Raw genomic sequence first — 21,554 nt, 5'->3', positions numbered from 1 at the left:
TTGATAAGGATATTATTTTAAAATTTAAAATTAAACTATAATATTATATTTAAATAATATATAAGTTATTTTAATGTTATAAATGTTATAATTGAGGATACATTTAATTTAAGGTAGGTAATAGTATAATAGCATAGCGTAGAACTATATTCCATTTTAGGATTAATCTTAAATATTTTAATTTAATTAGATAGGTAGTGGCACAATTCACTCTGCATACACTCGGAAGAAATAATATCCCAAGATCACTAAAATGTTTACATCAAACTAAATACCATTACGCTAATTATTTGCAATACAATCGGTAAATACATAATTAATATTTAATAATCTTAATTCTCAACAAAAAAAATTAAAAATAAACACAAAAAAAAAATCAATTAAGTTTACAGATGAAAATATTAATTTATATTTAAAACCTGTGTAATACTATAAAATGCACTACTTTGTGTTATTATTTTATTCGTATAATCTTAAAAATCCTTAACAATACCAAAATATAACGAATAATATATCCATAAATCTGTATAGGTACACCTAATTTATAAATTCTTGGACTGTGAAAATGTATAAAAAAATAAGAACATTTGATTTGAATTCATTTTATGCTATATATTTATAAAATACATTTTATTCATAGTTAAATTTTAAACTTACCTATCTTCTACAATAGGATTAACTAAATACTTAAATGGCTAAATATTAAAAATTTCATTTTTATCCTCATTTTTTATTTGATTTTATGGAAATTAAAACAACTTATTTTCAAAAAATAAAAAAGGTAAAATTAAATTAAAATATAAAGTACTAACATATTATTCGTATATATAATACATATAATATACATACATATTTTAATATTGAATTCTATATTATTACGATAATAACATACTTCAAAATTTATAAGCTCAGTATATTGAAGTATTTTCAATAGTGAATTATTGTTATGAGAAAAAAGTTTCTACACAATTAAAATTATAGTATAATAACAATATTATTATTTGATAGAAGAAACTATTGATATCCATCCAACCAATCATATTTAGTAGATTGGAAATGTTTGTAATGATTAAACTTCATTTCTACTTTATCGCTAGCTAGTTGTCCAGTTTTCTGGGGTTATCCTTAGTAAAAACAAAAATATATTTAACTATAAAACCGGGGTAGAAAGTTCATTAAAATCATAAATAAAATAAACCCAAACGATTAAACTAATAAAATGAAAAATATAGGTAGGTCTATACTATATAATAAACATATATAGGTTGTTTGTTACAATCACAGCACCTACGTCCTGAACTATATACAACCAGAATGTACCAAGGTTGTAATCGTATAAGTAAACTAGCATAGTGTACATTAATTTTACCTTAAACGGATATGCGTACATTACACAGTTATATAAATGAATCCTGAGTACAGCCATTATTATTAATCAAATAGTTTAATCCATTTATGTAATTCAATATGACGAATTATCATAATAGTAGATATTCTTGGGATTAATGTACAAATATTCGATGAACAATAATTATTGTATGTAGGTAACGAACGCGTATTTTAATATATACAAATAAAACCTATTTATTTATATACAACACAATAATACTATAGTATTTATTTCTATAATATAGCTAGTGAGTTAATGCAGAACAAAACGAATACTTTAAAATGTCCTGTAACGTTGATGAGATGAATTATTTCATACAACAAAATAGTAAACATTTATTCGACATTACGAGTATATAGGTATTTCCCGTAGACATATTAATAATGGTGTGCACTCAAGTCTCATCTCTTATCCCTTATCTACAACATCCGAACACAGCATTGAGTGAGAGAGAAACTCATGCCAGAGGTTTTCATAGAAAGATAAATAGTATTTTAAATGACTACAGTATATTATTATTTACATGGAAATACAAATGTATCAATACATTACTTTAAGAGATCTATACTCGCATCAGTCACATTACTTCCACTTAGTGTTAGCATTTGATTTTTTTTTTTTTTTAATCACAGTCCATTCTTAAAATAATATAATATATCCATAATAATTTCTAACATTTAAATAATAGTGAATCGAACATTATAATGTAAAACGTGAGTACAATTATGCAAATTAATAATTTTTATTTTCTACTAAGTTTTTATAACAATTAAAGCTAACGTGATTGGATCTATAAAAATCATACAATTTATATTATGCTATCTCAATAAAGCGACACTTTATATTATCTTAACTTTTTTTCTAGTTATTAATGGTTGATAAAATATCGAAACTAGAAAACTGCAGAAGAACGGTTATTGAATTAAAAAAAAAAAAAAAAATCGCAGAAAATAAAAATCTTCTACAACATTTGATCATATTATAAAAGCACATATTTTCATATGTTAATAAATTATACCAATTGAGATAAAAAAAAAAAAAAAAATTATCAATGTTGTAGGTATATATCAATAATTGCCAAAAATGTTTATACAACCATCGACTATTACATCAAACTATAGTAAACATAATAAACATATTTATGACACTTTTATGGAAAATGCAGATACGCGACTTTTATATTATTGGCTATTGAACATTGATAACCGTTTTAATGACTTTTATTTCCATTGGATGTTATGTTTATATTGTTATATTGTATTTTATACATAGATTGCTAACAATGCTTTTTTCATTTGTTTTCAAGTTAAAACCTATATATCAGACCAATGAATATCCGCTGGTTACTTAAAATTATGATATCTGTCCATACGTGTAGCGTAAACAAAGTATACGTAAGTACATTAATAATACTTTAAATATAAGACATTTTAAAAAATCTCAATATCAATTTAGTTTTATGTTTGTAATCATAATGTAACCAGTAACACAACTAGTTCAAGTATGTCTATTTTGTATTTTTAGGATTTATTTAATAGTTCTTCATCGTTATTAAGTGTATGGACTATGATAGGGGTCAGAAAACAATTTTCTAAGAAAATAAATTTTGTTTATGTTTGATTGATTGAGTAAAGTTGACGGCATTATGTCGCTTTGGTTTTGTTTGTGATGTGGATATCACAAAGGCTGAAGTCTGGCTAATCGAGTTATTTATTATATACAAATGCCGTAATAATGTAAGATCGTACTTATTATTTAACAAACTATAATATAATTGTGCTATATTCTAAAAATTAACAGAGCTACTTCATCATAATATTATATAGTCATATTTGCTGTTTAATATTTGTCTAGTTAATATATTTTATATTTGCTTAGTATTTTATTGACAATTTAATACACTAATTTATTCAACTGAACTTAATACTAAAATATTTTTATTTTATCATTATATTATTTCCAAAAATATTCAAATGTCCACAATGAAACATATAATAAATAAACTAATTTAATACAATTTAAGTATTAAGAACGAAATACAACTTTTACTTTTAATTAAAAAGAAAAGGTAATTTAGCGTTTTAATTATTTTTAACCGAAACTAAAAAATATTATTTTTCAATCATTATGAGAAATATCAACTTTATTGATAATTTAAATTACACCATTACCATCAAAATTTAACTATTTTATTAAATTCAAGCCAGATGATGAATTAGACCAAAATTATAATTCACGGTTACTATAATAGTTACTTGTGTATAGTTTAGTAGTAAATGAGTATTAAATAATTAATTTAAGATCACATATCTACTAATTTATATACTGTATCTACATTGAAGTAATGTACCTACTAATAATGTTATAATACCATATTATTATAAAATTGATTTGATTTTAAATCCTTGCTTTGCAAATTTCCAAACACAACTATTAATTGTTCATTCACAATTCACGTAATATGTAATAACTAATAATACAAATATACAATACAAATATAAGATAATTCACTGATTATGATTCATCTTAAATTGGTTAAATATTGATCGTATCAAAGTGTAAATATAGTGTATACCTAGTTACTCTGCGGTTAGCTCTCTATTATTTGTGTTTATTTATGATCCATTGGTACATTACAAAACGAATTTAATTTTTAATATAAAAATATATAACTGAGAAGTTTGATAAAGTAATTAGAGTAAATAGAATATTCTATTATGATATATCCATCTATGTTCCTTGTCATATTATTACTAATTTTATGATGTCCGTTAATAAGTTATATATGTGATTAAAAAATATATTAACTTATTGAGAAAACCATACATAAGTTTACCTTCATTTTTCATCCAATCTCAATTTTGTAATTTTTTTGAGTTAATTTTTAGTGAGTAGTTAATTACTGTGAATTGTTTAACAACATTTTTTAATCCCTTCTCAACCGATTTTCCAGAAATGTTGAATTTTTTTGGCGGGGCTGGGGTAACGTATGTGAAAATGATAGTTTATTGATAAAAAAAATTATACTAAATATAGTATATATATATGGATTATTCCCAATAACTATAACAGCCGTCTATAACGAAATCCTTTGGTAGAATTTCGAATTAATTTTGAAAATTCACTTATTTGTCCAAAACTTTATTGACTTTGCATAAAGACTTAAATGATAAAAACTATCACGAAGGACATCGAATACAATGATTGGACAGAGATTTAGATTTTCTAACATCAAAAATAAAAATTGATAGTTACCAGACAGCCCCAAATGAAAGCCAATAAAACGTCATTAAATGCTCAACAACGGAGCACCCGAACACATATCATTCTAGGCAAATGGTGAATGTAGTTAATCCAAATTCGAATTATGGTACAGAAAATACTTAATGCACAAAAGATAGGGTCTCTGATGTATAATTATAGTTCTCGAAAATAGTCAATATATTATAAATTATACATGTACAGAAAAGCGAATGTAACTAGAATAAATACTCTATGATTGAATAATATTATGGTTATATATATATATATATAACATCCACAAGCCGTTCCGCCAATATAACCGATGTTGCAGATGACGCGATTATAATATTAGAATAAAGAATATTTATATTGCATCCCATAGTACGGTTTTTTTTTTTTGTTAAATATAATATAATATGATATATCCATAATCGACGACATTGTAGCATATTTTGACTTTCAAAAGGCAATGATATGTTTCTTTTCATTTTTTATTGTACATAACTATAATAGGGTATCCATTATCTTTTTGTTAGAAACGAATTTATTTTGTTATACAATCTAGATGAGATATCAAAATAATATTACCATTTTGTATCGAATCTGCTGTTTAGCATTGGATTTTCGAGCTGCTCTAACATCAAAAAGAAAGTACCCTATAATAATTATGATAAAACGCGTAATTTTTATAATTATTATTGGTTAAAGAAAACGCAACGATATATACTTGTATTCCAATCGTTTATATAATTCCAAGCACGAATGCACGTGTCCCGAGTATTTTTCTCCCAACATGTCAAAAACAAAAATCTGTCGGGGAAATATTACGCCGGTACGTGGTCGTCAGGTCTTGATGACATAAAAAAGTGACGTCGTTCACTTGTCTCGTAAAGAACGTTTTTTTTTTTTTTTACATGCTTTTATTTATGTTTTCTGTATTAAAACTACATCCCTGCAGGACAAGCGTGACCAGATTATTGTTACAATTCGGAAAAAAAATACATTTATAATATTTGTACGTGTTTATTTATTATTTAGCGCCTGTACGAGAGTAGAATTAATTTATATGTAGGTATGTTTAGTAACCGTATAAAATCCGTGATCCTTTTCATTATTATACTACCTACGGTTCAATAGAAGTAATTTATTAAAGTATTTCATTCACCAAACTAAAAACATAAGCAAACGTATTATACAATTCATGATATAGGTATTACATATTATACGCACTTGAAATTACACAATTTAAAATTATAAGCTTTTCCGATAAGTGATAATTTCAATGTTTTAATAGGACTCACCATGGGCGTCCTCAGACGTTTTTCTAGAGAAGAGGAGGGGGACAAAATTAATTTAAAAATAAATGGAGATTTTTTTATACATTTTTTTTATAGTACATTATTATGTTTTGTCATTATAACATTATATTATTACAATTAGGTATTATTATTATATCGAGCAACTATTATATCTCAAACCACGATAAGATAAAATTATTTATTTATTATTAAAGAGAGTTATACTATTTATCAAAAATTAAAGTATTCTTATCCACTAAATTAGTGCATAACAGATAATGCTTGGAAAAACAAAATTTAAAATTCTAGGGGAGTCAAATACCCCTTTTTCTCCCTCCCTTGGAACTTACTAACACATCTTAGTTTTATGTATGGAATCGAAGTAAATAATTTATATTAAATTACAAAAAAAATTCTTAGTATTTACGAAAGAAATTTCTTGATAAAAATACTTACATAAAGCAGTTATTTGAAAGTTTGGAAAAAACAATTTTTTTTTACCTATTATTGTTATTTAGAATAAGAACTACTTTGTGGCATTAGCCAATAAAGTTTTACATGGATCTTGTAATATAGACGTTATATTTCAAATAGATAATACTATAACAGTAAAAACGATTTTTAAGAATTAAATAATATACTTATACATACATATTATTTAAATTTGAATTATTAGCTTACAATAGCTTTATAAGTCTAATAGAGTATTAAAAGTTATAAAAAGCAGCTATGTTGGTTTCCTCGAATACCAACTTTCTACGTGTTGGCAAAGCGGTTGCAGAAGGAATGTGTGAATGTGAGACGTGTATGGCCAATTCTAGTTCTAATGGTGACAATATCTACTTTTCGGGCTGTATTAGCGAAGGGCCGACATTTTTGGATGATTTTTTTTACAAAAACAATAATTTAATAGTGAATTTTTAAACAATATTGACAAAAATTTGATGAAAAGATAACCCTTGGGAAGTTCAGTAGTTGTATATCGTATGAAGTTACAACATAAACAGCTTTTTGATACAAGGTTAAACCACTATACATAATATAATATTCAATACCAAAGCAAACTAAAAAAGGATATTGTTTTTTTATGATCAACCTCACTTTATCACTACGTGTATTTGAAAACAACTATATTTTTGAAAAAATCCAATTCTCAACAGTTGTGCAGTACCTTTTTTCAAATTTAAATTTGCTTATTTATAAAATGCTTAAAGACAATTATTAAAGTGTAATGTGTATTTTGTATTAAATAAACATGAAGTTTTCACACTAATAAAATATAATTCAATATATCGTAAGGAGCTTGTAACTAACAACTATTATTTTATATAATATATTAATAACACGCTGAAATGAATTTTTATACGTTGAAATTACATTAAAATTTATTATAAATTATTAAGAAAATAATTTATGACACGTAAAATATTAAAATTATATTCTAATACTAATGTTATAATTTTAGGCAAATTTTTTTATAAAGTTAGAAACTTACAGCTTGATTTATATTAAATATAGTTAAAATAACACTAAAATCAAAGTAAATACTATTAAGTATTAATTACTTACATAATTTTAAATTTATATTTTTCTAAACGTAATTTCTATCACTCGTAAATTACAATCAAATTTTTCATGAAAATTATATCCCACAAAAAATAATAGATAAGCATTGTTACGTTTGATTTTTTTGTACTATACATGCCATGAAGGTTTAATATAATTTGAAATATTCCATAAAAGGTTTGTGATTATACTACTATACTTGAAGTCTTGAGAGTATAGTAGCTGATAAGTAATAACCTGTGTTCGATTTTTTTTTTATAGCTTTGCAAGAAGTATCTATTAGTGTCTTTATAAAAGAAAAGTCTTATATAACAGTAAGGTTTATTAAACGTCCATCCATGATACAATGAAAGAATAATATTGCTCAGAAGAATACAAAAGGAAATTAATACAAAATAGAATCTACGTTACGCTCTAGATCTCTGAAAACAATTAGTTTGTCATATAATACAATATTATTCGAATTTATATAAATATGTGAATGCACCTTGTTCATAAGCACAAGGTTTTAATTCGTAGATTGTTCATTTGTATTATGACATATCAAGTTATATCACCGTTTTAGGACAACGACAATTGTATTTTATTGGAAACACTAAAAATCATATAATTCTGTATTCGCCATAGTAACTTGATTATTTACGTAATCAGTTAAAGTAGCAGGTGAGTAATTAAAGTAAAATGTGTTGAAAAGGGAAATATATGGCGCTATACAAAGAACGTCTAAACTATTATTTAGTTACGATTTGAGTTACTATAAAACTTTAGAACGAGTCATAAAGTGCACAGTAGACAACGCGTATTTTATTCCCTTGACAAACAAAGACAAGCTATGTATTTTGGAGATTTTAGGATAGTTTCAGATCTTCAAGTGTAATATAATTTATGACGAAGAAATTAATAAGTGGCTTTAATGTTTCCTCTTAATTTAAATTATGCGTATTATATTATTTAGAGTAATAAACACATCCTAAACATTCTGAAACTGAAATTTTGTTTAAATATCATTAAATGGTTCTCTAGCAGGAACCAATTTAAGCTTAAAACAAAGTGCACAAATATCATGTTTACTAATTATAGTTCAAATTTTAGAAGCTTAATAGGTATAGATACCTAATATATGTATAAAAATAATGATAATTTATATTTTATAATATGTTTTATTATTTATTTAGCATCAAATAATATTCCACGGTAAAAAAAATATATCATATAAATTATTATTCAAGCTATTCTATTTATTTTTTTCATTAAATATAAACATTATACGGTATGTTAATTTATAGAAAAGTACTACTGAGTTTACTGTAAATCTAACCCTAATAGTACTGCAACCGTACTGCATGTATACAAATGTTTTAGTACAGATTTTTTATTTTTTTATGTAATAATAGATGACATATTATATATCATGATAAAAGGAAGGAAATTATATAGTTATACAATATATATTACATTAAAAAACAGCACTAAAATATTTGACTTACATCCTGAACGGGGGTTACAGACTTTTCAATTAATTAACACACTGTATATGTATATCAAGATTAAAATTTAACCAGAAATTTAGTGTTAAACATTTATGGCTAATAAATTATATAAAAATAAAAAAATAAAAATAAAATTATGTTTTTAATTGGTACATATAGGTAGTTGTTTTTATTAGATTATTTAAAATATGTTAATCTTTTTTTCCGTGATTAATGATTACATTTAAATTATAATAATATTATACTAAATATATTACTTACGAAAAGCTATTAAAATGATAATAATGCAAAAATATATTTCAGCTCAGTTAATCAACCATGCAACCCAAATAGGAATTATTTATTCATAAATGTTCCAATTCTAATGTGTTTTACCTAATAAATCAAATAAACTTTGTTATTTGAGATAAAAATATATCTGGTGCTTCTCTGTCAAGACAAATATCTTAAAATGACAGGTAGAATTGAATATTCTCTTTCCGACACATTGAGCTTTTCGGGGATTAATTAAAACTACAGTCACGTACCCAAGTTTTTCAAAGTAATCCCTTTTATTATTTATCTCGAATTTCCTCGTAATCAACCATCCATGTCTAATGATCAGAGTTCAAACGCATGTACGATCCAAAGGAATATTTATATTAAAATCTGTATTTCGAATATTATTTACTACAAGCAGTTGCAATACATGTCAATATTCCATGTTCACTGTTCAAATAATAGTTTTGAAAAATTCTATACAGTTCTATTTCTATATTATAGAATAAATTATTAATTGTACGATGAAGTTACTATATATCATGCTATACTTTCATAAGCTTTAGCTGAACTCAGCTGACTAAGCTACCCATAACGTAAAGATGTATATATATGTAATATACATTTATAGCTATATGTAGTGCTTAAACGCTAAACCTTTACCCTAATACCATAAAATGGATTTTTAATGAAAGTCTACAGTGTTGCCTAAAATATTTCACTTTTCTTAAAATATTGATATAGTTGACACTGTGATTTAATTATTCCTTTAGTAGATACGTAACTTAATTGTTTCTATTAAAGAACAATTTTTAGCAGGTTCCTATTTTTTTTTTTTTATGGATTTTTATATTATACACCTGATATTCTTTACCACTTATATTATGTGTAAACATTTATATATCTAACGATAAACACGTACTTGAAATATTAAAACTCTTTTCATTTACCTTAGAAAAATCCAAAGTGGGCCAATAGGCTAATCCACCCCCAAAACAAAAAAAAATGCACTTGGAAAATTCCGAATTATCTTAAAGAATTTCATGTAAAATTTAAATATGATAATCTACTTAAACTAAATTTATTATATATGTTTATGAAGTACGTTTTATTTATTATAAACAAATTAATTACTTATATATAATTTGCTTTGAAGAATTACAATTTTATAAAAATTAACAAAAAAAATAAAACAATTAACCTATGGTGATTGTTATCTCTATCCTCTTTGACTCTTGGTCTGTTAACTGAATTATCAACCTAATGATATTTTATATATTCAAAAAAAAAAATGTTGCAAAATTGTTTATTCATGTGTACATACAATACTGTGTAATGATAATACACATATATTTATGTTTATACACAAAAAGTTTTAAACTATTATATATAACATTGTACCACTATTGTATCACAGTCCATGTGTTTTAAACATTCAAAAACTAGTGTTTACACACTATAGTACACATTAACATTATTGTTGGGTTTTGAAACATTGCCAAAGTAATTTTCTAAAATTGTCATAAGACAAACTGTTTTTAGAATAATTAAATAACCATATTAATTAATTTGTGAATATATATGTTTTACAGATATTAAAAAAAACAATTAAGATCATGATTCTATGGTTTTGTAACTTTGTAAGCTGTTGTACGAATATTGTTAAAATACAGTGAATACATAGTACTACTATTAGATGCTTATACAAGTAGGCAATGTACAGTAATGTATTAATATAATATAATCTATACCGATTGGCGATTATGTATATGATATTATAATAACAATTAACTAACCTGATAATAATCCATATAATTGCCAAAGCCCATGTGGTTGCAAGAACACGTACAAGTCTGAAGATGATACTTGAGATCTAAATCTAAGTCGACATCCTCTCTGTCGAACATTCCTGGTACATGGCCCCTTTCTCTCTGTTCCGTCGATCTTCTGGAACTTTGTTTCTTTCCACAATTTAGTTCGAATTCCGCTCCAGCCAGTCTGGTATTCATCCGCACGCAGGAAGATAACTGCCGACCACATCGTTCTTGTAGCAATTGTTCAACCATAGTCGTTAGCTAACTATCTGTAAAACAAAAAAAAAGTAAAAATAGAAGTTTGATGATACGAACTTGCTATTAAAATTAAACTGTGTAAATGCATAATCATGTTTATATAATGACAATGTGTTTTACATTAATCTATTGTTTTACGAATAGACTAACCCCAATTAAGTATCAAACCCTAACCTAACATAAACACATCATAAGCAAATTCGTGTATGCTAAAATCGGTAAAATATGTAATTCATAAAGTACTGTATATTCAATTAATACTAAAAATAAAATTACATATTATATTACAAATAATATCGACTATATAATAATATTAACTATAAAGTTTAAAGTTTAAAAAAAATTGTATTATAGTTATTTGTATTCAAAAATTATACAGACGACACATATAAAGTAAATATTTTACATAGTGTAAGTTTAATTATCAACTTTATTAAAATTTAATTTTCGCTTCTAAATATAAAAAACTTCACTTCTATTATATACATGTATGTATGTATAATATATAATATATTATGGTCTTACTAAAACAAAACTACTTATCATGATACATTAATTCAATTACATTTGGGAATCATGGAGAAATCAAAAGTTTCAAAAAGTTAATCTAGTCTTTTATTAAAAGATATCTAGTAAATATATATATATATATATATAGAAAGAGAGAGAGAGAGATGAAATTTATGAACTTTCGTTAAGTTATTTTGCACTGTGAAATTAAACATTAATGGTCCAAATCATTTTGAAGACAGCCTTTTAAATTAAATGACAAATACAGTTAATAGAATAATGAAAATAACTTTAGCGAAACCCACAATTAATTGATACCTATATTTTATAACACGTTGTCTGTGTGTGTGCACATGTATGTGTGTGGTACATATTATGTAATATAGACCGTAAGTATGCAATAATTTTCATATTTTACATCGAAGTTATTGGCGAATGTCATAGTACATTTAAATGTATTGCTTTCCATAGTTTCAAAGTTTAATTATCGGGTTCCGTCCGACACGCGGAACAAATAAACCATTAATTTCCAGCTTGTATAGAATTAATCGATCCCTTCAAGCGTTATTCGAGAATGAGAGAGAGAAGGAGAGAGAAAAACGTGCGCACACTTTACCATCGAGTGTGAAAGAGAGACAAAGTGACTGAGATAATAGTGGGAGCACATTTGTTTGTCTCTAAAAGGACTACTGCCGTAGGTTCATTGTTAACGATTCTAGATGGAAATTTCTATCGGTCACGTTCTACACTAATATTATGTATATTGCATGAAACACTGGAGCTAATAAAAATACGAAGATACCACACTTGGCACTTCTTACATCCAATAATAATTCAATTCGCTGTTCAATCGTGTAATTACTATGGGTAGCGAAATCGATTGAATTATAACTATTATTATGTTAGCACTATAAGTATATACTACATTATACCTACAATATATATTTAATAATCTAACTTCCAACTTTTCATTTAAGTCAAATTAAAATCTATGCACGTAACACTCTTTTACAAGCACCAATAAGAATAAAGTATATCAGTATTTAAATATTGAATTTAATAAATTACAATCATCTGAAGTACCTACCTAGTCGGCCATGACGTAAAATATCGTCTCTATTCATAATTGAATTAATCAATGATTAAACACACTATTTTATAAGTATAGTAAATAAAGTCAAATATTGTTAAACTCTAAAAAAATGTATTGACACAATTTTATTAATTGTTCAAAAATCTTCCTTCGACGGTTTTAATACACTGTGATGGGAGCCGCTCATCTAAACTTTAATTACCTTAAAAGTTTTAACTAATTAACAACTGTTTCAATATTTTATTTATAAAATCGAAATATTCAGAAAAATATTTTTCTTTGTAATAGGAAATAAAAAATGCATTCTGTATTCAAAATAGAAAAAAAATGTATTATTTATGAGAACTTTTCCAGCTAATCGTTATAGCAACTTTAACGGGAAAAGAAATTTTCCTGGAATTGCTTTTATAATTACACCATACGCATTTGAGTATTTATATGATGATAAAAATCCAAACATCAAATAAGTGTATTATGGCGTATTGTAACATGACACACAATGCTGATACTGATCGATTAAACGTATGAAAACAAAACTATACATTAAATGAAACTAATAATATTATTTTAAATTAATATCTACTTGATACATATTCTGAAATAACAAATGTCTTGTGTATGTTTCAGGTCACTATATAATAATGCCAATCATTTTTAACGAATATAAATTCAAAATCAATTATTATTACAAACTGATAATAATAAAATGATTATCACCATTACATTTACCAGCTTAAATAAATTAAAATATTTCAAATTAAATTGATAAATTAAAAACAGCCATAAGACTATGATTATATATTTCACTTTTGAAAATCAACCAATAACAATTAACAGTATAATAGAAAGATTTAAATTCTGGTTGATATTTGTAATTTGATCGTTTAATATCAAACTAATACTATAATATTATTATAACATATAAGGCTATGGAAATTTGTGTATACTAGTGTCAATATTTTTTATATAAATTATGCTCAATTTATACTCCTAAATTAATAAAACAAATTAATTTTATTTTTCACTTAATTATTACCATTAAAATATGAATAATTGTAATGAGTATAATTTGTATTTATTAAAATGGATTATGGTAAAAATATCCGAAATATATAATATATAATGATGTGTTTTCCACACGAAAGCTAAATATCAGAAGTATACCAACATCTTTTGCGATAGTCATTACGGATCATTGAATTGTAAATCTGTTAGGTTTTCTTTTGGGAAATGATGATTAAGTGTCGTCATCAGCACCACGATATGCAAAAAGACTAAACGACTTCCTGTCAGATTTTCAACGTCAAAAATTCCATTAATCATTTTACTGCAGTAATGTGTTGTTAAGAATTTTGAATGTAATAAAAAAATTGAAGTGCAAAAAAGGTTAATTGTACAATGGTGTTTTTTTTATTATTATCATGCCTGTTAATACTTTTTCGTGTAGGAGTGGCGGACGTGGTGGACGAATTGAGATGCGTGTAGAAAGGAAGTATTAGTATCTTGTCTGCATTTTATTTTGAGTTATTTTTTTTTCAATTCGCTAAATATTGATCTAGTTTTAGAATCTTAAATCAATAAACTGTTATAATATAATTTATTTAAATTTTTAATTAAAGTTAGAGCAATTCATATTTTATTCTAATGAAAATGGTTCAGCCTAACCTTTTGCTAATACTTAGTGATTATCTTAGATATATTCATTTTTTTTTTCAATATATTTTTACTCAAAACATTTATGAGAACATAAATAACAGCATATCACTCAAATACTTATCTGATATTATGTCAATTTAAATTTACTAAATTTTTTTTGAATACATTTATTTAATACAGACTTTAATAATAAATATAAATTATGATTATTATAATTATTTGTTTATGAAAAAAAAGCTCAAAATATAGATTCTAAAATTAAATCGTCAATGATTATTTGAACATTTTTATTAAAACATTAGATGCGTTATTAAAATGAATTGCACTATAACCTGTTACGGAAGTAAATTTAAAGCTTATTTAAGGGTAGCGAATAGGGATAATTATGAATGACATAATATAATATTATGGAATGAAAATATGACAGTATTTATGTAGGTAGTTTCGTTAACATTTTTTTTTATATAGTATAACTACTTTAAACTAGAAGAAGAAAAATCAACTGATGAACAGGACTGAAACTGATATTAAGAGTATTGAGAGCAGGGCTTCAATTTTTTTTTCAATGTATATTTATAATTTAGATAGTTAAATCGTAAATCGTAATAATAAATAATTTCAAATAATTTATAAATTAGTAAACGATTGTTAAATGTAATTATAATACCTAATTAATGGTAACGGTTTTCGACCAAACGTGTTATCTGCAGACTATGGTGCTGTTATGAAGTTTAAAACACGATTTAGACGCCGTGATTTTAAATTAACTATAAAAAATATGAAATATGTAGAACTCTTCCCCCACACTCCATAAATTTGCGCCTGAACTGTTAGAATTTATTCCAGAATATATCTGCTACATAAAATATTACAATAACAATTCTGATGTTTCGTGAAATATGGTATTAAATATATTTATCTTTGGAAAATACCTATATTTGTTTTTTAACAATGTTCTATGATAATATTTTATTTTTAAGACAGTGTTATCATACGAAAACCATAATTTTGATTCTTATACGTGGTCTAAATCAAATATCAAACACTCCATTTTAAATTTATTTGAACTATTTTAAATTATTACACTGTTATTTTTAAATGATTTATTTGAAGATATCTATATAAGTATACAGCTATACAATATTAAATGTATCAAAAAGTTAAATATACTTGGTTTATAAAAATTATTAACCCAATATAATGTTATATACTACATAGTAAGTATACCTAGATTGTAAGTAATAACCGACGATTTTTTCTTATAAAAATAATTTATTGATAATATAGAGCTATACATTTATTGTATGCATTTATAACAAATACTAAATATTATAAATTTTAATAATTTATTAAACATTAAGTCTACATAATATAGTAAAGACAACAATTATAAATGAGATGCTTCAATATCTGAATTTCGGAAGATTTAAATTGAGGTACAATAAATATTCATACTTTCTTTTCTTTTCTTTTCGTTTTTTAAGTACATATAAATAAATAATATCATACACAAAATAATAACCTAACAGTATAGAACGGTAAAAATTTAAATAAAAAAAGTTTTTGTGTTCTATTTCCAATTGTCAATAATATTTTTTTTCTGAGATAAATAATGAAAATATATATATATTATATATATACATATTTGACATAATCACTCTTCAATCTAAAACTTCACCAGTATACTTTTACGAAAAATAACATTCAAATACAAGTTATCAGATATTTAATGTCAAATCGATTAAAATCCTTTAACGTCAAATCTCGTCAACATCTTGTAAACACGATTTAGCTGACTTACGCATTGTATATTAGAGTTGTCCTTATAAACAACAAGCAAACTAAAACTTTTATGTCATGATAGTTATTAATGAACCATCTGTTTAATATAATATAATTCCTATACATAATAATGAGTAACGATTATAATATATTTTGAATTCCTCATTTACCCGATGTCTCACTTCGAAACAATAAACGTTCCGAACTATTTTTACATCAAAAATATTGCTTTGGTCAGATATATAATAATTAATAAACTAGAAAAAGTTTGAGTACACTGTATATTATTGGCGGAAGTAAAGTTAAACTACAATATTGATTGAACTATACAATATGAGAAAGAGTATACAAGTATAAGAAATTTAGAAATCGGGTACGAGTTGAAACTATTCCTCGATTATTAATTAATAGTTATGTTATCAATTATTTAGATGTTCCCTTCTTATCTTTTGAACTTATCATTAATGCAATTTTATAACAATAGGTACTTAAAAAACTTTATATTTCACACTTTCTCAAGTTACAACAAAAAGAAAGTTACAAGCGAATGACCAATTTAAAAAATATCAAAGAGTAGGTAGTTCTTTTGAATTATTATTTAGAACATTAATTTTGATGCTGAAATTTAGTTTACTTTTTGAATTTGAATCATTTGTCATAAACGAAATATATTATTTAGTATTTTTAAATATTAATTTGCCATTCAAAATGTACCCATATTTATTAAATTCCTAATGTACTAAATACATGAATACATAGTATGTACTCGTATTATATAAAAACATGTTTATCCTTGATGATCAAATACGTCAAGTTTTGTAATTGAATATGGATATTTATAGTTTTATAAATTTAAATAAATGTTTTAGTTTAATATACATCAATTATAACCACTTAAATCATATCATACCTAATACCTATATTAGGTCATTTAATTAAGTATAATATGTAATGATTTCTCGAGAATTAATTTATATTACGTATATTTTAATTGAGCCATTTGATGTGATCGGAAAAAAATTAATAAACAAGCAATATCAAATAAAATGTATTTAATGTAAGTAGATATTATAATTATATATTATATTTTCTAACAAATAAATCACTCTTTAACATTAAAATGCTTTCAATACTACATATAACGCTTTAGAAATGATAATGGTAAGTACAAAAAATATACATATTACGAGTTATGGCTTAAGCTTAACCCCTTAAACATCAAGTAAAACCAAAACATAATATTACTTTATCGTGTTTATATAACTATGAATAGGTATATATAAGGTTACTTAAAGTAAAAATTGTATTAAGTTGTTCAGTTTATCTGCATAGCTTGTATATATGATTATATCAATACATTTAAGTAGGTACTAACATATTATATTACATGAATGAAAGTAGAAATTCATCGTTTCGTAGTAAAAAATGGAGTACTAGCTAAAATATAGATAGAAAATACAGTTCGGACTATATGTTTACTTCAATTTCATATAAAATATAAAGTGCATATTTATAAGTTATAACAATAGATTAAAAACTAAATACTATTTACTAGTTAGAGTATTCAGTTAAAATATTAAATAACACATCTCTTATAACCATTAAAAAATAGACGAACAAAAATAATTTTTATTGTACCAAGCAGAAAATTAAAAAAATATATGGTTTCAAAACAAATACTTTTTATAAATATCACACTGTACCGTTAATATTAATATTTAAATGAAATTTTATAAAATATGTGTTACAGGAGTACAACCAACATGTTCAGTAAAATTATAACTTTTATTAAGGATCATAAAATTTACAAGAACATCAATTTAATAATTAGAATCAAATAAATCTACTACCTTTAAATATAATAAATTTTAAATTTTTCGACCGATATAACATTTAAATAAATTAAAATGAGCACTATTGGCTTTCAACATCGAAGGTAGAGGTTGGAGCTTATGATCTAGCTAATTAATAATTTTAAAACTAATCAGTTAGTAAGTCAAATACAGTAGCGTAATTAGAAATTTGCCTTTGGAGGAGAGGGATGAATTTTTTTAGTAGAAAACTGTAAACTTTATCACTTCAAAAAAAAAACTCTTAAACTCTATTAAGAATACGATAATTAATAACATTATACTATTAAATTCTAAGTATTGAAAAATATTAGTAAAATAAGGCTCTGGGAGCGGGATCTATCCCTCTAATTTCTCCTTTAATCACGCCCATGGTCAAATATATTATATAACAAATGAAAAGATATTGAAAGAATGTAGAAGAGCTCTGATAGTAATATTATATTTAATTTTATACGTAGCTACAGTAGGATTAATGACTATAAGCAAGGTGACATAACTATTTTAATCAATATAGTTTAAGAAAAAGTAGTAAGAGAAGCAAGAAGGGATCGTATAAGGTATGTAAAAGGTTAGAAAATAATAATATTATAGTTTTAGTACATGAGGAAGATATTATATTATTATAGAAAATAATGATAAGCTTAAAAATAAGCCAAAATATTGGTATGCAAAAGAAAATAATTTTACTATTGATATTACAAGAGGCTGATTTCAATTTTTCCAAAATATATCGATTGCATTTATCATAGTTTTTAATTATTATAATGGTACATATTTATACCATATTATATTATTAACTTAAGAATTAATACCACCCTACTGTAAAATAATGTGAAAAGTTTCGTGTTATAAATAGATAATATCATACAATTAATCTACATGTTTTGAAAATGTCAGTGCATATGATAAAATTCATAAAATACGTAAAAGTTTTAAATCAACATGAATAATGTTTTTGAATTATAATAAAATAATTAGCATCATTATTCATCGTTTAAATATGTAATTTCCTCTAAACTTGAACTTAATATGTCTAAAATAATTAATTTTGAATATTTTTAGATTTTATGGTTCCAATATGAACTTCCTACTTATGAGGAATATTGTATTTTTATAAAATTTTTACTTACATAAAAAAAAAAATTATGCCCATATTATATTCTTAATATTTTTTTTACGGGTAGAAGACTAATTTATGTGAAAATTAAAACTTTCAACCATTTTTACCAGTGATAAATTTTTTATCGATATTTATACAAAAAATAATTTCAAATATTTTCAAATAGCTCAAAAATATTTTAAAAATTATACCATTACTGAAAATAATAATATTAAAATATTTAGTAATAATAATTAAAGTATGTATCTACAGTTATTCATTTTTGAATTACAACAAAATAACAAAAATCGTTTGAGGAGACATAATTATTTTATGGATGAATATGCAATATGTAAAATTTTGAATTTCAAACATTCATAAAAATTTAATTTAACTTCCCGAAAAAAAATTGTATTTCTATTAATAGAAACTTATGAGAAACCTTGTACTTAGCTTTCAAACTTTTAACCAAACGAAAATGTTTTATTGAAATTCAGGGGGGAAATTGTAAGCAAGTGGATACCGCTCTGGTATATAATATTAAATGTCAATCGGGACACTATTCGTACTATCAGAACATTAATGTTCCAACTCAAAAAACCATGTTTTGAGAAAAACGAGTTTTTTGATTTGATAGCATTGTAAAACAGCTGTAAGACATTATACGTATTTCACGTATCATCATCAAATTTTGGATTCAAATTGTCTTGACGTTTATGTATATATTGTTTATATTTATAATATCAAGTTAAAAAAACATATTTTTCTTCGTTTAGAACTTAACTTATTTTTGAGTTAATACAGTAATGTTATAGATATTTCACAACAAATTTCCCAATTACTACTATAATAACTTAAATTTTTAATCTGAAATGTTTCCATTCTTAATGAAATTAATAACTTTAATATTTAATTTTATATAGGGACTTAATACTTACTATTCTAAGAAGTAAAGGGTATGAACCGAAACTAAAAAAAACAATTTCAATTTACAGTTTAGTAGTGAATTATTTAAAAAAAAAAAAACAATACTGCACTACTGCAATAGTGTATTATTTTGAGATACGACACTATTCCATTTATAGCCACCAATTATTTTCCTAAATGCATTACCGTTTTTCTGGTTTAAGTTGTTTTAAACTGTAGATACGAGAAAATACGGAAGTGCATCGTAAAGAACGACATTTTTACTATTGGAAAACATGTATAACTCAAAATCGACAATTTTTGAGTTACTACACAAATGTTATGATAATGCGTGTTATGGATGTATTAAATTTGAATTCAATGATATATTATTGTATTCGAAAAACAATTGTGAGCGGAGACAGTCCATCAGCCTATTATCGTTAAGTATATTTCATATTTTATTTTTGTTTTATATATATTGCTATTAAAGTAATTTATTTTACTTTTAATATTACGGTAGGTCGCTATTGCATTTATTATATTATTAAAATTTAATTATTTTAATAATCTATATTTATACCATATTATAGTAACTTAAATAACTTTGAACAGTCTGAACTTAATAATATATTCCTGTAAATACCGTAATATAATAATATTAGATGTATAGTATAAAATATAAATAGATTATATCTTAAAATAAATCAAAAATATCATTGCGTATAGTTAAATTCATAATAATATAAACTATAATATAAGTACGTAAAAGTTTCAAGTTACCATAAATATTGAATAATAGTTTTAAATTATAACAAAATAATTAACATCGTTTAAATAAATAATTTCATCGAAATTTAAACTTAAAATCTCTATAAAAAATAATTGCCTTTATATAATTTTTAAATTTTAAGGTTTCAGTATGAATTACTTATGAGGAATCTTGTATTAAATTCTCAAAACTTAGATGAAAAAACCAAAGTTTTTATGAATTTCTAAATACGAAACAGCTTACTTTTTTTTATAATTTATTCTAACTTCAAATGTTTATTCTTTTTTAACGTCAATTTTTTATTTTTTTTTACACAATCTATAAATACATTTTTACAATTAAGTGTCAGTATTGTAAAATAATTTAGTGGCTTTAATATATACAAAAGTGAAGACTGAAAATACCTTACGGTGAAGGCATTTTGTTGTAGATGTGTTGGTTTTCATTTAGTTAATAGGTCCCGACACTAATCACATTTTAGACATCTCTCAGGGTCACCAGGGATGTTGAGGGGTAGCTAGTTTACGAGTGGATTGTGGTAGTTTTGGAGACGAGCATTGAATCTT

General features: G+C 24.2%; 1 protein-coding gene across 1 annotated transcript in view; it reads right to left on the bottom strand.

Annotated features, from left to right (window-relative positions):
• The window catches only part of LOC132921825 (dipeptidase 1), a 140,427-nt gene that overhangs the window by 99,236 nt on the left and 19,637 nt on the right, over nucleotides 1-21,554 (bottom strand). Inside the window, exon 2 of the mRNA XM_060985050.1 lies at nucleotides 11,042-11,328. Coding sequence (XP_060841033.1) covers nucleotides 11,042-11,311 — 270 coding nt within the window. The 5' untranslated portion in view covers nucleotides 11,312-11,328. The remainder of the gene's footprint in view (nucleotides 1-11,041; nucleotides 11,329-21,554) is intronic.

Source organism: Rhopalosiphum padi, chromosome 2 (genome assembly GCF_020882245.1).
Source record: "Rhopalosiphum padi isolate XX-2018 chromosome 2, ASM2088224v1, whole genome shotgun sequence".
Lineage (NCBI taxonomy): Eukaryota > Metazoa > Arthropoda > Insecta > Hemiptera > Aphididae > Rhopalosiphum > Rhopalosiphum padi.
This window is presented reverse-complemented; position numbering and strand designations above follow the sequence as displayed.